Source organism: Melitaea cinxia, chromosome 13 (assembly GCF_905220565.1).
Source record: "Melitaea cinxia chromosome 13, ilMelCinx1.1, whole genome shotgun sequence".
In the NCBI taxonomy this organism is placed as follows: Eukaryota; Metazoa; Arthropoda; class Insecta; order Lepidoptera; family Nymphalidae; genus Melitaea; species Melitaea cinxia.
In genome coordinates, this window is record NC_059406.1 from 15,503,609 (window position 1) to 15,527,792 (window position 24,184).

At 35.1% G+C, this 24,184-nt stretch overlaps 2 protein-coding genes and 1 long non-coding RNA gene across 3 annotated transcripts; 2 read left to right on the plus strand and 1 right to left on the minus strand.

Annotated features, from left to right (window-relative positions):
- Positions 1-2,258: 2,258 nt before the first annotated feature.
- Positions 2,259-6,059, plus strand: LOC123659126 (BTB/POZ domain-containing protein 2-like). Its single transcript, XM_045594385.1, has 4 exons — positions 2,259-3,019; positions 3,973-4,426; positions 4,775-4,921; positions 5,546-6,059. Exons 1-4 carry the CDS (start codon positions 2,259-2,261, stop codon positions 5,702-5,704), a joined length of 1,521 nt encoding a protein of 506 aa, XP_045450341.1. The 3' UTR covers positions 5,705-6,059.
- Positions 6,060-12,017: 5,958 nt separating this feature from the next.
- On the minus strand, positions 12,018-23,642 carry LOC123658986 (katanin p60 ATPase-containing subunit A-like 2). Its single transcript, XM_045594272.1, has 8 exons — positions 23,595-23,642; positions 22,569-22,733; positions 16,066-16,242; positions 15,219-15,430; positions 14,239-14,422; positions 13,289-13,482; positions 12,584-12,831; positions 12,018-12,196 (listed from the first exon to the last, which is right to left on the minus strand). Exons 1-8 carry the CDS (start codon positions 23,640-23,642, stop codon positions 12,069-12,071), a joined length of 1,356 nt encoding a protein of 451 aa, XP_045450228.1. The 3' UTR covers positions 12,018-12,068.
- On the plus strand, positions 18,899-19,479 carry LOC123658987. Its single transcript, XR_006743951.1, has 2 exons — positions 18,899-18,968; positions 19,314-19,479. It is a non-coding gene; the product is annotated as an uncharacterized LOC123658987 (long non-coding RNA).
- Positions 23,643-24,184: the final 542 nt, after the last annotated feature.

Here is a 24,184-nt window from a genome sequence, read left to right on the forward strand (position 1 = left end):
AATAATTATTAAAAAGCGTGTGTGTCAGCTCAATCAGATCGACTGTCTATTCGCATCGTGAGCCAGAGATGACAGACAGATGTTATTAAATAAATATATTGCAAGACGAGTGACCTAGTATTTTATATTAATATTGTCGTCCGAACGTGATGACGATAAATACTCCTTGCTTGTCCTATTTATTTTATCTTATATATAAAATTCTCGTGTCACAATGTTAGTCACCATACTCTTCCGTAACGGCTGGACCGATTTTTATAACATTTTGTATATAATATTGGGTAGGTCTGAGAATCGTCTATTTTTCATACCCCTAAAGGGGCCTACTCAAAGCACTGCCTGCAGGGCCTGCTTGCAGTTACTGCCGCAGAGGATGTTGCTCCACAAAGCACTGCAAATCATTTACGCGGCATACGTTGTCGTGTTCAGTTGTGTTCTCTTTGTCCTTGCCTAAATTCGTCAGTTTTTATAAATGGCTCCTACATTATTCAAACACCAAAAAATAGCATTGGGTTTGACTGTATTGAGTACTTGTAGCGTTCAAAAAAAAAAAAGGAAGCACTGGTGTAAAAAAGTTTAATATTTTTCATGTAAAAGCGACATAGCCTGCGACCGCATATCTTTGTTATGATAATGATCGTGGTTAGTTTTCCAAAGACATGGCAAATCCCTATACAATTAGATTACGTCCCTCCACACCTCTTTTTCTCGCTGGCTCATTTTTCTTGAAGAAAACAGAGCCAAACAAATCTTTAATATAAAAATGAGTCGCTGAATGTGTTGCTAAGCGCAAAACTCGAGAACGGTTGGACCGATTTCGCTAATTCTTTTTTTTTAAATATTCCTTGAAGTACGAGGATGGTTCTTACGGAGAGAAAAATTCAAAAAAAAAAAATTTAAATTTCCTGAAAAAGTCTAAAAACAACACTTTTCTATACTCCCATACAAAAGATTTGTGATAATACTTAAAAGTCAATTTGAACTTTAATACCATACGATAAAGTTTATGTTAGGCGATACGAAGTTCGCCGGGTCAGCTAGTAATATAATAAAACCAAACCAACTAACCACCAACTAACTGATTAATTGCTAAATGACAACCACTGACAAGACAAACCCCAGGTCAAATAGAGTAGACAAACGTCGCAATGTACCGACGTAAACAAAATGGTGGTCTAAATCGGCCCGACCGAGCTACACATGTCCCTGATTGCAGTTTACGGAGTGGGGAGATCGTGTGTCGGGCTGGCAGAACGACACTGCGGCCCTGCGACAGGGTGAACAATTAAAATATCGGCCCTGCATGCATACATACAATACGATCGGCAGTGGCACTGCAAGCAGGGCCCTGCAGGCAGTGCTTTGAGTAGGCCCCTTAAGTCATAAGGGATGGGGTATTAAAGGGGTTTATAAAATATATAGCAAAATAACGTTTGCGGGGTCAGCTACTTAATCTATATTTAAACGCTTATCTAATCAACCTATATATAAATAAAAATGAAAGGCCACAATGGCTCGCAAACAGCAATTCACTAAAAAAATGGTTTTGTGGTGGAGAAAAATAAGATGTATATACCTAGTCACTTCTTCACTTCAGCCTATCGCAGTCCACTGCTGGACATAGGCCTCTTCATGTTCGCGCCAAACATTATGGCGCGAAGTCATGTGTTTTGCCCATAGTGACCACGCTGAGCAGGCGAGTTGTGACCGCAGGCCTAACTTTGTCACACCGAAGACGCTGCTGCCCGTCTTCGGCCTGTGTATTTAAAAGCCAACTGTTACGTATTCTCTTGACTATTTTTTCGTCTACCTACGTTGTATTACTTGTCAATTAAATTGAAGTTGTTTTTTTTTCGTTTGCGAACAAACACAATTATTCCCGTGATTCGTAACATTTATTTCCATTTTACATGAAACTACACAAAATCCAAATTATATGACCACCATGGAATTATTATGTACTACATACAATGACCACAGAAAGCCTAAAATGATTTTGTTGTCACTGTCAGATCAGCTGTCGTTTTCTCTTGTCATTTTAGTTACCAAGGCTGTCAAAAATGGGAAAATTTTATCGAAAAGTCGTCTAAACAAATACACAAACATAATTCTGTTATTACGCCAATAAATCAGTTCTCATTGGCCACGCTTCCTCAATTCATGTAGCGAATATTGAGATTGCGTCTTTGCGTTCAAGTGGGCGACAAAATTTACATCGACCGGCGATCTTGTGTTATGTTCGAGAAACAATTTTAGTTATGGCTTCTGGTTCTAAGAATGATATTTTGAATCGAGTATTGAACGTACGGCTCGATGAGGCAGCGGGTGGGGACGAGCAGCCTCCGCAAAACATGCTGCCGTCAAACCAGCAATCGAGACAAGGCAGTCACGTCGATGAAGAGAACGGTCATGCGAACGAACCTATGCCATCTTCATCAGCCATCGAGAACCTCCAGCCGACGAACAACACAGGATGTCGTTTGCACAACTGGCAGGCGACGAAAACGACAGTAAAAGAACGATTATCATTTCTATTCAACAACGAAATACTTTCCGATGTACATTTCATTGTAGGAAAAGACGCTAATCAACAAGTTATACCCGCGCACAAGTTCGTGCTATCAGTGGGCAGTGCGGTATTCGATGCCATGTTCAACGGAGTGCTGGCTACAAAATCTGAGGAAGTTGAATTACCAGATGTGGAACCGGCGGCGTTTTTACACTTGCTGAAGTTTCTCTACTCGGACGAAGTAAGGATTGGACCAGAAAGTGTCATGACAACTTTGTACACAGCTAAGAAATATGCTGTGGCGGCTTTGGAGGAGCACTGTGTAGATTTCCTTAAAAGCAATCTTGGGACGGACAATGCATTCTTGCTATTGACACAAGCGAGATTGTTCGATGAGCCACAGTTGGCTGCTCTCTGCTTGGAAATGATAGACAAGAACACAACTGATGCTTTGAACGCTGAAGGCTTTACTGATATTGATCAAGACACTTTGAATGCAGTTTTGGAAAGGTAAAATAATGATAATTCATGTTTTTAATTTTTATTGTAACTAGCGATGCACTCCAGCTTCGCACGGTTGCTAAAACTATCAGTGTTCCTCTATTATATTATGCATGTATTAAAAATAAAAACCTTCCTCTTCAATCGCTCTATCTATTATAAAAAAAACTGCATCAAAATCTGTTGCGTAGTTTTAAAGATTTAAGCATACATAGGGACAGATAAAGCAACTTTGTTTTATACTTTTGTAGTGATCAGAATTACGTCAGCTAACTGCTATCAAAACTATAGGCATTAAGTCGCAAGAACTAGAAGCAGACTGTTTGTATGTTAAAGATATTTACTTAATTTGATTGTATTTTTTATTTATTTTTTTATTTATATTACCCCAGAAATGTTTAACAAGAGAGACTGATTTTGATGATTTTTTTTTTTATTGAAAGGTGATGTGTGTCATGTTGTCCCATTTAAATTGAAATGAGATCTAACAAGTACTTTACGAGCCCTTGAATTAAGAGACTAGGAATTTGTAATAAGTGAAATAATATTATAAGAAAGACAAAAGTTATTATTGATAAACATGTTACTGAACTAAAGAGTCATTGCTTAAGTATTGCACTCTGAATATTGTATCAAGCTATTTTATTTTTATAACATTTTCATCGCTTTCTGTCTTATATTTTATTTAGTCAAAAAAAAAATAATACAGAAAATTATTTTACAAAAAACAATTATCGTTAGAACTACTTTTTTCCACTTTATTTTCTTCATAAGCTTTGTCCAAAAGTTCTCTGGAAGAGATTTCTCTTTAGTGATAAGATCCTTTTTTGTTTGTTTATATATTTTTATCATTCCATCCTATTTTTGTTAATTTCTGATATCCAATAACTAATTTTTGATAAGGTGGTGCTTGGAAATTATATGGTATTTTATAATATTGTATTTTAATACTATCTTTACAGGGACACTCTACGTATACGGGAAGCAAAAATATTCGCAGCAGTACTACGCTGGTCAGAAGCTGAATGTATACGAAGACAACTACCCGTCACACCAAACAACCAAAGAATGGTACTCGGAAGAGCGTTCCATGCCATACGTTTCCCATTGATGTCAGTGGAAGAATTCGCTATGGGACCGGCACAGAGTGGCTTACTAGACGACAGAGAAATAGTTCAGCTTTTCCTTTATTTTACCGTTAATCCTAAACCAAATGTAGGTTTCCTAGATACACCTAGATGTTGTATGACTGGAAAGGAATTGACAGTCAATAGGTTTTCCCAAACTGAATCTCGATGGGGTTACAGCGGTACGACTGATAGGATAAGGTTCACCGTTGATCAGAGAATCTTTGTCGTTGGTTTTGGATTGTATGGATCTTACTTTGGACCCACCGAATATGAAGTTCATTTGCAAGTAAGTTGTAAAAAGTTTAATCTTTTCAGTGTCAGTATTTTTAACAGATATTAGACCCTGGGTGTCAAATGAATATCTGCTGATTTTAATGATCTATTTGTAATTTGCTTACCCGTACAGTTACGAGTCAGTCGTACTTAATTCTCATTATATTGATTTTGATTGAATAGTCATAATGAAATATAATTGGTAATGCTTTCCCAGGTCTTGTCATAAATACTATAATAGGGAAATTATCAGCCATCTTAGTGAGACAAGAGGCCTCGAGAGGCTAATTTAAGAAATCTACATAATTATTTCATTCAAGTTAGCTCATTAAATTAATCTAGAAATAATCTCAATTTCCAGATAATTCACTTGGCAACGAAAAAAGTATGCGGTTCGAACACAACAACGTTCTGTTGTGACGGTAGTGACGACACATTCAGAGCAATGTTCAAAGAACCAGTGGAGATCCTGCCGAACACTTCTTATATTGCCAGCGCTAAATTAAAGGTAGGCAGTACTAGGACTGTTCATTGATGTATTATAAAATGCATACAAATAATCAAATATTTATGATATATAAAAAGAGCAGCAATTAACTAACTATGCATGATCTGATATGCTGGACGTCTCTAAAATATTTTTTAAAGAGTTCTCATTCATTGCAAGTATGTTCTTAACAATCTACTTTATTTTACGTCTTTCTTTACAATATTATTTTAACTAATACTGTCCATTTATACATAATTTGAATTGGACTTACAAACGTTCTATTTTTATTATCTACTAAACATTTAATTTAACGTCATAACGTTGATTATGTGTTCCCACAGCAACTGGATTTTGTGCAGGTCTAATAACAACAAATTTTTGTGGAAATGTTGTTTTTTAAGCTGGTCAAATGTTTGTCTAGAAATGGGCAATTGTATTTGTGCTAAGTTCGTTAACATATTGTGGTATGTCAATGATGACACCAGTGATGTTGCCATAAAATAATAAATGAAGCTTTCGATACAGCTTTGTAATTTATTTATTTATTTATTGTAAAGGTAAAAAAAAAATTATTGCAAATCTTTCTCGATTAAAAGAAAATCTCTACATAAAACCTCCTAAGTTGTCCTATTTTTTTTTTAGGGTACAGATTCATACTACGGTACAAGAGGTCTGAGACGCGTCACTGTCGACTGCAACAACGGTGAAAAGGTGGTTTTCCAATTTTCATACGCAGCGGGAAATAATAACGGTACATCCGTTGAGGATGGACAAATTCCCGCCATTATATTTTATATTTAGAATATTTGTGAAACTATTTTAAATGGCAACACTTTTCGATGTTTAAGCAGTTAACAAACTTAGGCGGTTATCTTAATAATTGGTACGGTTATTAAGACGTGAAAATGTATGCAGATATTAATAACGAAACGAAAATGTTAAATTTTTATGAGTAATATTGTGATAAAATTTCAAAATGGCGGCGGGTAAATTTTTTTCAAGTTTATTTTTCTTGTGAATTTTTCATTTACATATACTACATTACATTTACATGACTAATTTCCTTTCAAATTCTGATTTTAGAATCACAACAGATCACAAAATATATTTTTCTTTTTTATTTTTACAAAATTAAATCAATTTTTATTTAAAAAAAGCATATTTTTTTATCAAACTTTTTTATTGAAATTATTTAAAAAGTTCTAACTATAAACTTGAGTTAAAATACAGATTTCTTATTAGGCTCGGATCTCAAACTGTGATAAAAAAGATACGATATGCAAAACCATGAATAAATTAAATATTCCAGAAGATAGATAAAAATGGCATAGAGGTTACATAAAATAATTTAGTTTCTGAATATTTCCAAATAAAATTAAATGATTAAAAATAGATAAATCAGATAATCAGTTAATAACGTTTACTCTGTAGAAGTATAGCCCGACCCCCTAACTCGAGGGTACTCTAGTTCTCAACCCACCCAAAAAAGAGCGTTTTACAAGTTCGGGTGGGTCATAAAACACATTTGTATAAACCTTATATCTTTTTGTCTATGTAAGGAATGATTTGTAAATCTGTCATCTTACTTCTGTAGTTTATGTATATTGGCATGTTACGGTCACAACGTATAGATAAATAATCAACATCTATTAGGTCCTTACATATGAAATTGGCGTTTGTATGGTCGGAACATAAAGTGGATTTTTTATATATATATTTTATTAATCAAAGTATGTACCATTGCTATCACAGATGTGCACTTTTGCCATTTTACAGGTAGTTCATTGATAGTTTTACTAAAAACCATTCGGACGGGAAGCAATAAAATGTTTGAAGGCGGTTTGGACTGCCCCTTCGGAGCTAAATTTTTGACCTTGCAAAAATTTATCCCTGCTGTGTGGTTACGGCAGTAAAGAATATAGCCACCCCCGCCCGACATCCCGTGTGTGTCGTAAGAGACGAATAAGGGATAACACAGTTCCACTACCACCTTGGAACTTAAAAGCCGACCGATGGCGGACTAACCATCCAACGGCTTTGAAATACACAGGCCGAAGACGAGCAGCAGCGTCTTCGGTGCGACAAAGCCAGCCCTGCGGTCACCAACCCGCCTGCCCAGCGTGGTGACTATGGGCAACACACATAAGTTCACGCCATTTTTGGCGCGTTTCGTGGCCTAGTGCCGCTGTCTGCCCGTCTTCGGTTCGACAAAACTCAAACGCATCCGAACACAAATGTATGAGTAAGCTGTATAATTTGAATTTGTAATTCTTAACCAAAGAGGAAATATTTGAGATCAAAGTGGCCAGTACGACAAAATGCCAATTTCTTCTTCTTCTTCTTCTTTAAAGACTATGGCTCCATCAGCTTTTCGCCGATGATTTTGCCAATGACAAGTACCTACTGAAAGTGTATAAGTCCGGAAACGGTCCGTTTAATGCCAATTTCATATGTAAGGACCTAACTTTTTTTTTTGTTTTACCCTCTTCTAAATTTGTATGGAAACAAATTAGCTGACCGTATACTGAGCATATGACAATTAATAGAATTTATTTGTTTAACAAACAAACTATAAGTGTTGATGTAGTTAATTATTGTGACATAACATATATTACATAAATTCGGGACCCTAGTAATCATCAAATCAAAAGTGTATAACTTTTTTTTTACAATATCACTAATTGATGTGAAACCTGACTATGTCATCTAGAAGTCGCTTGTGATTTTAATTGATTTCAGTTTAGACTTGTCAAAATAAATGGGTAAAATATAACCTCTCAAAATTATAGAAATCTGCCATTGTGAGCGTATTACGAAGAAACTGTTAATTTAAAGAGAAAAAGAATAGTGTGGTCTTATGAAACCACGTTGCAAGTGATACTTTAGTGAACAAAAACATTTACATTAATTAATACACAGATCAAAACCATAGATAAAGTAAAAAAAAATAGATAACGCACCTAGAACAGAAAACTGAAACCACTTTTTTAAAGATGTGTGAGTGAGTGAAGTGTTGACACTTTTTAAAAAAAGTCCCTAAATTTTTTATTAAACAATTAATTTAATATAGGTAAAATGGGTATGTGAAAATAAAAACCTGTTTATAGTTTAAAGTATATTTACTCCTTTTTTCGATTCAAATTGTTACATAAATCTATTGTAGCCGTGTTTTGATTTATTTAATTATATAAATCTGTGTCAATGAAAACTTGCGTTTTTAAGTAATTGATGATTCTTCTGAGGGGCAAGTTCCTGCTTTAAAGACGTCTAACTCTTTGCTGTAATAAATTGATTTTATTTTTACATTTTTTTTTAAAATTAAGTTCCTTTTTTTTTTAAACTTTTCTCTTAGTTTATGTTTTCTGGGTGTATCAAAGATTGAATCTTGGTTAACGACTGATTTAGACACATCCGGTAGGTCCTAGAACAAAAAATATAACATTAAAATACGTAGTAGTAAGTAGGAGTATGTACTTGATGGTACTCTGCGAAGTCCACGTTTTGTACCGCACATGTCAGCTTTATCAAAATGGTTTGAATAAACCAACTAGATGAGGATGGCTGTCGTTGTAGTTCATTTCGGCTCAGTCGTAAAACAGCTCAACCCATTCATCTCCTATTAAAATATTCGTTGGAAACCTAAAACCATGATATTTAGTAGTAAAATATGAGTAGTTAATTCACAAATTTAAACAGAAACAAACAAGTTAAAAATTCATATTTAACTTGACTTCAATTTAGGAAAAACTTAAAAATCACACGATAAAAAAAAACACAATAATGATGTCCACTTTCTACTTAATTATTTTTCTATGATTGCCTACAATTTACTTACCCGCATTTTGGGCTAATGGAAATAAAAATTACTGGTAACACTCCCTCGGTACGTCATTTCGGGACATCGAAATTATAAGTTCCGAATAACCTCAATATTATTTTGGAATAACAAGAAATATAAAGTTTTGTATTTACTTACGTGTGAAACGATGTTTCTTCAGACTTTTTATTCACTTTGGTATTGTTTTTGCACCATTTAATTACATAAGAACGGCATTTTGAAGGCAAAGTTACTGTACGAGGCCCCGTGAGATACTAACGAAAATGAGCGTAGTTTGATGCATATGTGTGCGTGAGCGCGTGTGTTTACTTGAAGGAGCCGAGTTTTGTGGCTTCAGTAACAACAAAGGCCGCGCATTATCTACTTTTTTTTACTTGATCTATGATCAAAACACACACCGCGGAACACTTGTGACATGCGACATGCGATAGATGTACGAAAATTTTTGTGTCAATAGAATGTTTCACTTTAAAAAATATTACAAAGATTTTAATTTTTTTATTATTGATGAATTTAATTAACAGTTTCTTTGTCATGCTCGGCTGAATTGTAAGCGATTTAATTTGTCCTTGATGTCAGTTCTGATGTATCAAAGACAATTTTGACTAAATTTTCTTTCATTACTTTTTTCTGTTTTCTACGTTTACAAAAAACAATAAATTCGTTAACAGTTCATAATCAAAACGAATCGTTTTTTGAAATAAAGAAATCGGATATAGATATTTCAACTTATTCTGTGCGCGCGATTATATGTGTGCGTTAAGCATGCAGACGACGCGTTGGCGCAATGGTCACAGCACTGGTTTGCAGTGATCGTTACTCATAGTAGGGAATATATCCGCCAACCCCCATTGGAGCAGTGTGGTGGATTAAACTCTGATCTTTCTCCTATAGGTATAGGAAAAGAGGCCTATGCCCAGCAGTGGGATCTTACAGGCTGAAGCGCGTTAAGCTTGTAGAAATAAATATGTGTGCGTGCCAAGTGGTACAGTAATGTAGACTGAATAACTGCACTTTGTATAAGAAAAAAAAGTTAATTTAATATGGCACTGTTTCATTTTATTTTATTTCACTTTTGTTCTACAATTTTAAACATTAATAATGGCACTAAATTGGCATGCATTTAAATTAAATGTTTGCGCAATATTTAACAAAAATAAACTATAACCTACTTACAAAATAAAAAGAGATAAATACGTTTAAAACTAACCATAGCAAGAGAACCAACCATTTATTTATTAAGTAATAAAAATATTTTTGAAAGCACTAGACGTTTTTATAAATGATTGTATTCACAAAAAAAAACTCGTGTTACTCAGATGACCACTGTCACACTAATAAAAGTTGCATAGCTACAAGAGCACGCACACACATATAATCACGCACGCAACTAAGTCGAACTATCTATATTTTAGTGATATCATTTCGCCTTCCGAGATTTCAATGAAAAGATGCTTAGTTATTCGCTTTCTGACTATGACTTTTATTTTGATTCTGTTGTGTAATCAGAACTAGCATCATTATTGTAAAACGTTTCATAAATTATTTTTATTGTCAAGTAGGTTTTGCATGTTCGGTTTCACTAATTATCCTATCTTTTTTTATTGAAATGTCATTCTCATTGTTTTTTTTTTTATATCACCATCTGCTGATTCGTAAATCGTGATTACTTGTGAGATAAACAATAATATCAATTAAAATAATAATAATAACTATTAATAAACACACGAAGATGCCTTTCACCGGTGCCAAAATATACGGTAATTGAAAAATATAATATCATTTGATTGTAAAAAGTAAATAGTTTTTCTTTTATAACATTAAGATTACACAGATTATGCTTAGTTTTTCACAAGATGTAATGTTGCCCTTACTAAAGACAGGTTATTTTTTTTCTAGTCAAGAAATTATAAAAAAAAACGACTCTTATGCGCTAGTAAAATTTTCAATTGTCTTGGGAACTTAATAGAACCCAATTTTTAGACGTTTCATAATAATTCATCAATTAAAGTTTTAGAAATAATGTTCCTTAAATATTTTAATTTAGCGTTATCATATATTTTTTTACTTTGTAATTAAAATGAAAGTATTAATTAGGAATTGAGGCGAGTAAGGATAGATATTTTTCAAGGTTTTGTATAGAGGATGTGTTGACATAGATATCAATAAATCTAATTAGTAGTAAAAATACAATATTTTGGTTTTATTTCGTCAATGTACCTAAAAAATGTCCAACGAAATGCTTGCTGTTGCTTTGATTTTAATATTGTTGTTTAGTGAGTAAGACAATACTGTTTAAATTACTTGGTCTATGCAAATGGATGAAAACATCGGCGAAAAATTTATAATCTTCAGACACATCTTAATCATTAATATATGTGTTTTTTTTATACTACTGGGTTGGCAAACAACTAACAATTATACACTCCGTCAGGGTAGTGAGCGGATACCGTAGTCCATGGACGCATGTAACGTAGGAAGAACGTTGCAAACTTGTTACCGACACTACCCCTTTTTTGGTATCGCAGGGGAACCCATTTACTGATGATATCCAGGGCGCCCGGTTAGGCAGTTCTAGACCGTATGTCGGCTTCAGCACTTGGGGGTGCAATACCGACCAAACCCCTGCGGGAGCCTTCAGCCGCTTTAATTGGAGGGTCCCGGATCTGCAGGCAACAGGATCCCTCCAGCGACAGGCTGGCCTCGGCGAAAAGACCAGACTTCTCCTCCATGGGGATTGTTCGGGTCACCTCTGAACAATCCCGACGACGCCGTGTCTAGCAGGACCGGGTTCCCATCCCGGCCAGACACGTGCACAGGGGCGTTACTGGAGACGCATTAAGTAGCGCCTCCTACGCACCCCTGTTCGTCGCCTGCGAACGGAGGCCTACCGACCCCATCCCTTCGTAAGGAGCTCTGGTCACCTTACTCACCACAGGAACACAACACTACCTGAAAGTAGTTTTATTCAACTGTCTGATCTTCTGTAAGGTTAAGGTGCTTCCCCAGTCGGGCTGCTTTAGATTTTGAGTGTGATGTTTCCTGCTGTGCCTCTCCTAGAAAGTATGATTAAGTTGCTTTAATGATTTTCAATGATTCCAAATAAGTCCAGTCGTTCGTAACCTATAACACAAGCATTAAGTTGCTTACTTTAGGGACAGTCGACAAAACGAAATAAGTACATAATATAAACGCTCTACACTCAATTTTAGAATCAATTTTTTAAATGTCCCGATTTTTTTACTGTATCTGTGATTGCTTCAATAAACGATAATATTTGTGTATATTTGTAAATATTTATTGTAATTAAAAAACAAACAAAAAAATCTAAGTCGATCCCATTTCCTTCTGCCATTCTTCATGCCTTCTTGTAAGATTTTTAGATATAGGTTTTGTTCTCTCTATCGCTGTGAGTATATCTGAGAGAGACAGCTTGTCTTTACAGTTTGATTGACCTGTGAAATTAAAAAAAAAAACTCTTAGTTTACAAACTAGAACCTCCTCATCTGCTGGACGCTCTAGTTTAGACTCTCATATAAGTAAAGACCAATATCAATAAAGCCCCTAAATCTACCTATAGCCGTGTCAAATCAGTATACGATAACGAATGCTGATAGCAAATCAGTCCATTTTCCGAAAATAAAACGATAGTTACTGACTACGTTGAGCTTTAGCAGCCCTGGGCCTTCATTGTTCTAAGGTTTTCGGTGGCTTCTTAGGATATAAGTTTCCTCTGATCATACCATTGATCACTGCAACTCAACTGAGATAATGCTACTACCGCAAGCAGTAGCCTAATGATGGGTGCATACCAAGTATATGTATGACTAATTTGTACATACTCTTGCCTCCCATATTCGGCAGCATTTTCCTAACATTCGCCATCAGAGCCTCCTTGCAGACGAGTTTAATGTCGCTTCCAGAGTAACCCTCTGTCTTGCAAGACAGCTCCTTGAAATCTACATTGGGGTCAAGTTCTATGTTCTTGCTTTTCAGGAACGTTTCGAACAACTCAGCTCTTGTTTTGAAGTCTGGTAACGGTATAAAGATACGCTTTTCCAGTCTTCTCAACATGGCAGAGTCTATTTCCCTGCAATATAAAATGAAGAGATTTGTCATACGTTCATTTTCACAATTTTATTTTATATAAATCTGTAATGTCGGAAGGAATTTTCAATCTGCCGAAAATGTTTAATAGACATTTTTGAATATCCTAATGTGTGGGTAACACAAAAACAAAATCGTAGATATTAAATGTTTAATATATTAGTTATTGCAATTGGTATTCTGCTTAACAACATAAAACTTAAGGCTTAAATGACCTTTTGTACAGTAACTATCCAGAAAAGTGGATTTATGTTAAAATTATTAATAAGGTATATTAGTCGAGATCTAAGCGTCTGTATCTGTGTACCTATCCATAAAGACGGTTTATTTATTTTAAAGGTTCGGTAAGTTACGAGTGTACGACATTGCAAGCGCAGGTGAGGGTTAGACATACATTTTTACACACAAACCCAATAGTAACGAAACCTTGTACAACCCACCATGGCATGTTAGAATTCACAAGCAGGAACACAATCCCATCTCGTTGGACAATCCCATCGATCTCAGTGAGGAGTTGCGACTTGAGGCGGCGGGAGGCTTCGTGTTCACCAGTAGCGCGCGCCCCCGCAAGGGTCTCCGCCTCGTCTATGAAGATGATAGACGGGGCGTAGTAGGACGCCATGTCGAATAACACCTGAAAATTGACAACTTTTCAATATTGTGGCTTACTATCCAAGATTCTATCCAAGACTCAAGATGACTGTACAAAATACGACCTTACGGATTGTAGCTTATTGAATCAAAAGTAAACATAAGAGAGAGATAAAGGATAAATAACTGTATGGGAATACCTTATAAAACACCTTACAGCATTGACTTGATTCAGTGACAAAACTTGCAGATAATATTGACCTTCTCTTTGGTAAATGATACTTTTTCTAATAGTGAAAGACGAATAGGACATATACTTACATATATATAACAATAGAGAAGATGATGAGAGTTTCAAGAAAATACATTTTAACAAATAACGTTTTACTAGGCAGTCAAAGGACTGTTGATCTAACACAATTAACCACCGCACCGGTAGAATTAGCGTAATGCATGACGTTCGAAATAAGACAATGAGAGACAATTTAGAGAACGTGGATGTCCCTTATTGAAATAAATAAAAATTGGTTGTCTGTAAAGTTGGTTCACGGACGATAGTTTAACGAGACAACGTCATAACAAAACATCTCCTCGAACGCATACGCAAATCGAGTGGAAGAGATAAACGTAACGTAACGAGACAATAAGCGTAACGGGTCAATGAGGCATTATTTTTCGTGCATTTAGCCAGCGTTCATCGATTAATTAGACGTTTTCACGTCAGAAATATGTAGTTGATTGAACCAGAAGCGTAAAGGATAAATATTTTGTTTTACGAATTAAATGAAAAAATACTTACTTTAACAATCTTCTCAGATTCCCCACGCCATTTGTTGACCACAGTGCTGCAGGTTATGTTAAAGAAGGTGCAGCCGCTCTCGCTAGCGACGGCGCGGGCCAGCATCGTTTTGCCGGTACCTGGCGGGCCGTGTAATAGAACTCCTCGCCAAGGTTCAAGAAGACCAGTAAATACTTCTGGATACCTTAAAAAAAACGAGTGCGTTAGACAACACGACTGAAGTAAAACTTACGAAACGTAACTCTCTTTCTATCTCCACTAACTTATATCTCTCTCAACTTCCATTCGCCTCGCCGGATAACTCTTTACGTAAGGCTCTAGTCACCCATCCACCAGCTACTCCCCAAGTCAAGCGTGCGTAAAGTAGTTGTAGTTTACTCCTTAAAAACGATTACCATTTGAAAATATATCCGTCTCTTTCTCGCAAGAGATGTTGCGCTATAAAACGTCACTCACAATCAACGTCACTTCTTAGCGTTACTGTTTCTCACGATTTCACTCGTTTTATTTTATTTAAACCACCAACTTTATTTCGCTTCTTAAGGAGTAAATAACTCTTCAATATATATATTTTTTTAAATAATAATTTAGACACCATATATTATGTTCGAAACGAGCGTATAATAAAAAGACAGTACAATATTGACAATCGTCTAAAAGTGAACAATAAAATAAAACAATCACAATTGATGGCGATTAACTTTGCTTTAAATGTCCATGTACAAAATTATAATTATTGCTTAGATACAATATATCAGTACATGATAATAAGGAAAGCCTTTAGGTAATGCAAATTTATTTTAAAAAATTATTAAAATGAAACACTTCTATAGCAGTTCTATGGGACTTAAGACAGAGAATACAAAAATCTCGAACTTTTTATATACGTGTATATGTTTTTGACGGTATAATAAATCGAAATGAAGAAAAAAGAAAAAAGTTACCTCAAACAAAGATCACATTCAACAAATAATATTCACCTCACTGGATAAACAACAGACTCCAACAAAATATTCTTAGCCGTTGTCAAGCCCTTGATATCATCCCAAGATGATCCTGAGGGTCTGATGATGTCTTGATACAGTATTTCTACGATAGCCTTTTTCTCTGGTGATATGGTTGATAGGTAACCAGCTATAGGTTTTCTTTCTAGTGCTGAAATTGGCGCTTCTGTGTTACCTAAAAGATTTTCCTGAAATTGTAATAAACATTTAGATAGGAAAAAAGTATGTTTCAGAGTTATTAGAAAATATTAAAATTATTCATCTATCGAAACCCAATAGGAATCCGATTGATTGCGTAACGACGTTTTCTAATAGCGCCATCTTAGATAGATAGATAGATGGCGTTATTTGATTAGTTTATTTACCATTTGATATGGTATTCTTTTTCTTAGACCAGTAAGCCTTTATGTGCCCATTTAGAGAGTCGATCTGAAGGAGTAAACTACAGTCGTGCGTCGGAGCTGACACACACTTTATTTTTATTTTATATAGATTTGAACAGTACTTTTAATCGTCTTCTTTTCAGTATTCGTACTTTTTAATAAAATAAAATAGATAAATAAATTTCAAAATGTTTTTAGCATACGCACGTTTGACTGTTCCCAAAGTAAACAAATGCATGCTTGTATTTATAGATCACAATCGACTGATAAAGCTACATATTTAAACGATAAACATTCATATAATTAACGATCAATACGTATAAATCAACATATAAAACGTATTTATATATACAACACACAGTTATAGACATATATTTTCAAAAATAGAATATGGATGAGGTGAATTATAAGCGCAAACAATTTTAAGGTTTGTTTGTCACCTTCAGCAACTTGGTGACTGTGAAAGTCGCTGGGAGATCAGGCCCCGAATCCACCTTCTCTACCACGTGCTCCGACCGGCTCCTCCTCGTCTGCGGCCGCTTGATCGGCTGCTCGTCCACTTTACGACAGAATTGGGGTTGTTTGTTGAATCTGATTAGGTAGTAACTGCAATAGTCCTGCAGAAATAGAATTATGCATTTTATATGAAAAACATAATTTATAGTTATGTGTATATATATATTAACATGTGATATATAGGTACGGTATGTATATAATTTTTTTATGTATGTTCCGGGATAACTTCGTTGTTTATGAATCGATTTTGATAATTCTTTTTTGTTAGAAAGGAGATATCCCAAGTGTGGTACCATGATAAGGAAACCTGGATCTGATGATGGAATCCCAGAGAAATCGTGGGAAAACCCCCGAAAATCGTAGTGACGACTAGTGCGTTTGTTAATTTTTTTCGTCTACTTACGTTGTATTACTTGTCGATGTAATTGAAGTCGGTTTTTTTCGTTTGCGAACAAATACAATTTTTGTGTACTTCACTTGATGCAGTAAAATGAACCCTAAAACTTAGTTTAAAATTAGGCCTACAGTAGTACAGCAGGCTTTTCTTCATTCCAAAACAAACATATAAACAGAGAGAAAAGCAGATTAACGAAAATTTTAATATGATTCCTTCGAAAGATTTATTTGAGTCATTGTAATAAAAAAATTTTTTTGATAAATTTCAAATTATTAGAATTTATTAGAATAGTAGTTCTAGTAGAAGAAGTTATTAGAATATTATTTCTTTACCAATAAAGTTCACAATAAATACAGTACAACAAAAACTACAGAGAATTACAGTGTATCTACACTATTTTATAATATCATACGATTGCTGCCTTATTATTATTTCTTGCCTAAAACAATTATACAAAACAATCATATATATTATAATTGTAAAACGATATTTCTAAATAATCTAAAACAAACACACAAATCATTTTAATTACGCGCGTTAAGTTATTTTGTTCCGGATAAATACTCGTAGTAAACGTCGCATATCGCACAGATGAACTTTTGCATTGACGTCATCGTTATTGGCAAGATATCGTACAACTCTACTAACATTATAAACAAAGTATATTATGAGTACTTACGGCTTTACCTGCATCGATCACGAGCTTACAATAACTTTTTATTTATATATGGACTAGCTGACCCCACAAAACCATTAACCCCCTTAATCCCCTCCCTCATAACTTAAGGGTATGAAAAATAGATGTTGGCCGATTCTCAGACCTACCCGATATGCACACAAAATTTCATAAAAATCGGTCCAGCCGTTTCGGAGTAGTATGGTAACTAACATTGTGAAACGAGAATTTTATATAAAATACTAGGGTTTAGGGTTAGCCTGCAACACCATAAGCGCCACACGTTGTCGACCCTACCCCCGATACTCTTTAGGTGATCTGGTCATCTCACTCACCACAGGTATACACAAATACTAAAGAGCAGTATGATTTGGCTATGCTTTTCTGTACGGTTCGCCAGACGGGCTGCTCCAGATTTTGAGCTGCTATGGCCTAAATCAAATTTGTAAGAATATTAAACAATATCATCAGTCATTTTTGAAATAGGAATAAAACAGCTTATGACTATTTTATTTGTTTTTAAAATTAAATTAAGATTCCGAGTGTCAAGCACACCGAACAAAACCACCTTCGTATCTTCTCTATTCTACGTGACATTGGCAGAATCAACCGCCCTACACTAGCACAAGTGATAGTCATTAAACCTATAAATAAAAATAGGATATGTATTACTTCAGCATAATGACTGTTCGCTATTAAACTGGGGTCACTAGCGACTTACCGATCTCCGTTGCAACACGTGAGCTGGCTCGGTCCGGGCAGATCAGCGACTCGGCAGTTCACTAATAGTTCCAATTCATATGGCGAACACCACCATAGGGACACACCAGTTCGGATCTCCAGCGAAAGATATATGTTTTTGTCCTCGATCGAGTTAAACGGTAGGTAACAGTATCGTATGCGCTTGCGGCAACGGTTCTCTCGGGACTGTTCATGCGCCCTTACTTAGAGGGCGCGCAACACGGTGCGTTCGGATACAGTAATATATCGCTAAGCAACCCATTAACAATTAAAGAAAAAATAATAATATGAAATTGAAATTGTCCAATTTATGTTATCCTGTAAATGTACGTAAATACGAAGATCTTGTTCCGGTACGGAACAATGACTATATGCCTAGTTTCTTAGCAGATTATTCGATAACTACATTATTAAAAAATTTCGCACCAATATTTGCTATGCGAAGACGGTAAATAACTAGTAAGTGAAATAAATTTCGCATAATGCTAGTCAGTTTTATTTTTATAGATTAATCACAAAATAAAAAAAAAATAAGATAAGTTAGAAGTTACTAAAAAACTACAGCCACTCACGAAACGTAAGGGTTTCAGATCATTCATCTGCATCAACGTGTCTGTACCAACGTAATGGATAGGTATGTTACTTCAAGTAAGGCGGTGTTCATTCTAGCGAAATAAATTATAATTTAATTCAGTCAGAATTATTTTCAATAATTTCTTTGTAAGTTTATTCAGGAGAGATTCCTCGAGCAGAACCTCGAAGATCAACGAAAGCGGATCCACGGGCACGGTGGACATGCCCACAACCTTCAGCCGAAGCATTTACTTATTATTTTCCTTTGACTCGAATATTTTATGAAATTAAATAAAAAAATTGTTTTTTTTTTTAATTATACTTAGATATGAAATAATAGCGTTGATAAAGGACTTCCAATAATAGTTTTTCTCACAAAAGAAGGGACTTAAAAAAGGGAAAAAAATATTCAGACTGGAGACATCTGGACTCAAACCGGGGTATATATCTAATATATAAAATTTTCGTGTCGCGGTGTTTGTAGTTAAACTCCTCCGAAACGGCTTGACCGATTGTCATGAAATCTTGTGTGCATATTGGTTAGGTCTGAGAATCGAACAACATCTATTTTTCATCGCCCTAAGTTATAAGGGGGGGGGGGATTAATGGGGTTAATAACATATATGGCAAAACATCGTTTGCGGGGTCAGCTAGTATATATATATATATACTAGTTAACCCCGCAAACCCTCGTTTAAATGTATTAGATAATATATTAAAATAAACAATGAAACTTTTGGGTCCAAAAGAGTAAACTGACAAATAATATTTACTCTATTTTTTAGTCGTTATGAAGTCAGTCCTACACCGTCAGCGCCGGCGCGGCGTCCACGAGTCTCAACGTGTTCCGTGGCAGCGTTCCAACGTTTCGGATGCACATTATATTTCAACTTCGATTCCAAATAAACAAGTACCTATGTCTCTGTTCGCTGATATTATCGTTACGTAATCGACGACGCTTTTAAGACATTTCAAAAAGATTTTTATCTTTGACCTTGTAATAATGTGCAAGCCTTGTGGGTCTCCTCACCGTGCCTCGGAGAGCACGTTAAGCCGTCGGTCCCGGTTGTTATCATGTACACCTGATAGCGATCGTTACTCATAGTAGGGAATATATCCGCCAACCCGCATTGGAGCAGCGTGGTGGATTAAGCTCTGATCCTTCTCCTACATGGAGAAAGAGGCCTATGTCCAGTAGTGGGATATTACAGGCTGAAGCGTTGTTATAATAGTGTTATTAAATAACATTAATAATGTAGTTGGATCGCTAGTAGGTTTGTGTTCAAGTCTATTTGATACAAAACTGACAGTTATTTTTTGTAAAATTTAAAATGAAATGTACGTATTATACCTACGTACATTTACATTTACTTACTAACTTATCACAATCACGATTTAGCCTGTAACTTTCGACTACTGGGCTTAGGCCTCTTTCCCCATGTAGGAAAAAGATCAAAGTTTACATCAATCCACTACGCTGCTCCACAGCGGGTTAGTCGGATATATTCCGCACTCCGCATACAATAACGACCACGACCGACTCGAGGTACGATGGAGAGACCCACAAGTACGATCCAAACAAAACAGATATTTGTAGAAATACATCGAACCAGCAAACGCTGGTGTTTATGCGCTTACACGGCGCACGTGACTAAAACGCGGCATAATTATATTTGTCCATATGCAAATAATGGTTTTTGAGTGTATTATAATAAATTGTAACCGGCTGTCTGTACATAAGAGTTATTTCGAAAAAATGACATATGAAGAGTATTTATGGGAGCAATTGTAAACAAAATAGTATTTATTTTATTTTTACTTATATTTATAATTTTGTACGTCGAATCATATTTGTTTTAATCATTACCATTCCTTAAAACTTTAATATTGGTAACCGAAATAATTCGAAGTAATTTAATAAACGGATACTAACCAGTAACTGAACCCCATAAATTATAATTAAAATATACGTAGCTGCATTCAAAACTTCTTGTCCATAACATCCACAAAACACTTAAAGTGTCTTTTTAATCACACACTATATTCACTCACTGCTACAAGCGCTCCAAGAGTTACGTCGCTGAAAGCCTAAGGTATAGAGCTTCGTAATTTCCGCTCTGTATGTGGGTCACCGTACTACATGGACCGTTTCAACACATCGTTTGAGATTTGTCATTATTTTCAAAAAAATTGCTACCCTTTTTTGTTACTTTGAACCGCGCGGTTTCAAAATCATTGCCTATGCTTAACGAACTAAAGTTACGAAAATCAGAACAATGAAAATTGTACGTGTATGTGTTTTAAATAAAAATAAATTTTACTGGATTACACTACTGCAATTACTGGAGTAATTCAATGTTATCAATTTCATTATTTTTATAACTGTTACTTTATAACTTTTTACAGGGTGTAGGTACGGATTATATAATTCTTTTTTATTTTCCCTAATAATACGTGTTGTACACTACTTGTCATTTTGTCTACATAATTACTCGTATTAAATGAAGAACAATAAAAAATGAATAAACGTCATATTTTTCAGCCTTTGGTACTTTTTACAATACGAAACTAAAAAAGTCTAAAAACAAAACATTAACAAAGTAATGAGTTATTAATTATTGAACCCAAAAAACATTTAAAAGTAAATTTGGGAATCTCTTTTTATATTTATTTATTTGTTTATTTATTTGTACAAAAATCCAATAATAATATAACAATAATATAATCGGACTTCGTAATTATAGCAACAATTCTTCATAATCATAAACAATGTTATATAATAAGCACATATCTATTAAACAAGGTAACCAAAAACAAGAACAAAATACAAAAAAAAATCACAACTGCAAAAAATAACTACAAAAAAAATTGGCTTGTTTCCGTACGTAGTATTTAGAAGACGTTTCATCCGTGCTGATAAACATAGCCTTAGTATTTATAACAGTGAATAGCTTTTGAAACGAGAGACTGCGCTTTCTTATTTGCGACTACAATGTAGGTCACCGGTGTTACGGCTAAGACACGAAATTCAAAAAAACAAAAACAAAAAACTAACGAAGAAGAAGTTAACTTTAAAAGACCAATATCTGAGAATATACCAGCATTTCAATATTTTTCGAATGGAGATAGGAGTAACTAGGTAATAAGACAAAAGCCTTCAATTAATAATTATTTTGATAAAGCCTTAAAACACTTCAGCCTGTAATGTCTCACTGCTGCGCATAGGCCTCTTTTCCCATGTAGGAGAAGGATCAGAGCTTAATCCACCACGCTGCTCCAATGCGGGTTGGCGGATGTATTCCCTACTATGAATAACGATCGCTATCAGGTGTACATGATAACAATCGGGACCGATAGATTAGCTTGCTCTCCGAGGCACGGTGGGGAGACCCACAAGGACCACCAGACCGGAAATAAATATTTGTATAAGCAAAAATGTTCAGTCCAAGCGGGAATCGAATCGAGCCGCCGACACGGCACACGCACCAATACACCAGAGCAGTCGTCATGCAGCCTTAAACCTAATAAATACAAAAGTTTGGACGAATGCTAAAGCCGACTACGTAAAAACTAAAAAAATGTATTTTTTAAAATAGTAAATAGTATATATTATAGAGTCATGACACATAAAAAGATCATAAAATCTTTGTAAAATAAAAGGATTAAGCCGGACCAATTTCAATTTTACAGGTCTACATGGGAAGATTTGATTGATTGAAGAAGGGGTCTTAATAAGGGCCGTATTTAGGGGAGGGCAACGGAGCCCCGGGGCCTCCACAAAAAACGGTGGCTCCCACAAAAAAAAATCGGAAAAAATATTTAAATTCAAACTAGTGAACACTAGTAAACAACTTTTGCTTTCATATTTTTTTTTCGCATTTTACCTTTAAAAAATGTCCATTTTATTTGAAAAATAATTTGGGTCCAAGGGGCCTCCGTTCCTTTGTAACCCCGAGGCCTCTAGATCTCTAAATCTGGCCCTGGTATGTACAGTACTGATAAGTCAACAGAACAGGTTAGTAAGTTATTGCAATCCTGACCTGCAGAATAATATCCAAGTCGATGTTATCGCAGAGTGTGTACTCATCGGTGAGGGCGGCCTCTGATATGAAGGTGTCAGCTGTATGTACGAACCCCTCCTGCTTCAAGAACCCCAGTACTAGGTACTTTAAGATGCGCTTTCTAGTCCGGAATAGAGCTTCTTTCTGTTGAAAAATTAAATTAAATAGGGAGATTTAATAATGAATATATGAATATTCAGCTGTGTGGCTACAGCAGTAAAGAATATAACCATTTGTTTGAATCATCGTAATAAAAATATTACTTTGATAAATTTCAAATATAAAAGCGACAAAGGCAGCCCTGCGGTCACCAACCCGCCTGCCCAGCGTGGTGCCACGAGGCCACGGGCAACACACATGAGTTCACGCAACTTGTGGAGGCCTATGTCCAGCAGAAGTGTGATAGCGATAGGGTGATGTGATGTGAAGATATGAATATTTCCTCAAGGTAAGGAAACTTCTTTAAGTTATCCCTACTAATATGATAAATGTGAATGTAAGTCTGTTTGTTTCGCTTTCACGCGAAATTTACTAAACCGATCATCGCGAAACTTTGTACACATATTTTTAGATCTATTAGAAGTAATATAGGATACCTTTTATGACAAAAAATTCAATGCGAGCGAAGCCGTGGGTAAAAGCTAGTCTGTAATGATCTTATTGTTATAAGACAATCAAAATTGTTCATAACGATGGCAACAATATAAAAAAATTAAACATATCGAATATATGTTAAATAAATAAAAGAATCGGATAACTAGTACCTATCAATAAAAAATGTTGGTAGAAAAAAAACAGAAATAGAATTAAAATCATGTATTTTAACATGTATACACATTTTAGAATTCGGTTTACATACTTAGTAATTGTCCAGGCCGATTCGATTTGAAGTAATAAGTCGGTAGTTAATCCATTTAAATAAATAAATATAAAAATTATCAGAATTTTTTTAAGGTTTGTGATGTAAAATAAATAATTAAATAAAATTAGTTAAAAATAACATACCGTCTCTAGTTTCCTCATATGACTCATGGGACGACTCACTGCACTCATAGCGTAAATAAAAATTTATAATATTTATAATAATAAATAATTTACAAATGATTGAAATCAGTTTTGTCAATCGTAGCTGGCGACTGCTTTGTTACTAGGGGTCGTTAATTGTTGCTATGCGACAGGGTGACGGAAGTTATCTTAGGGTGAGGCCAAACGAGCGTAATTTTGTGAGTTGTCAGACGCGTCATTTCTGTCGCTTAATTTCTGCTGCATTCGGTTTCATACTAAAGTCTAGTTCGTGCCACACGGCAACGCAAAATGAGTTGTGTGCCGAATCACACTTTTCAACATATTTCAGATTAATTTTGTGTGTTCGTAGTTCAGACTCATATATTACGTTTTATTCTTATGTTATATTCTTTACTGCCGTAACCACAATTATTATATAACAAAACTAGCTGACCCCGCAAACGTTGTTTAGCCATATATGCTATTAAACCCCTAAATCCTCCACCCTTATAACTAAGGGGTATGAAAAATAAAAGTTAGCCGATTCTCAGACCTACCCGATATGCACACAAAACTTCATAAAAATCGGT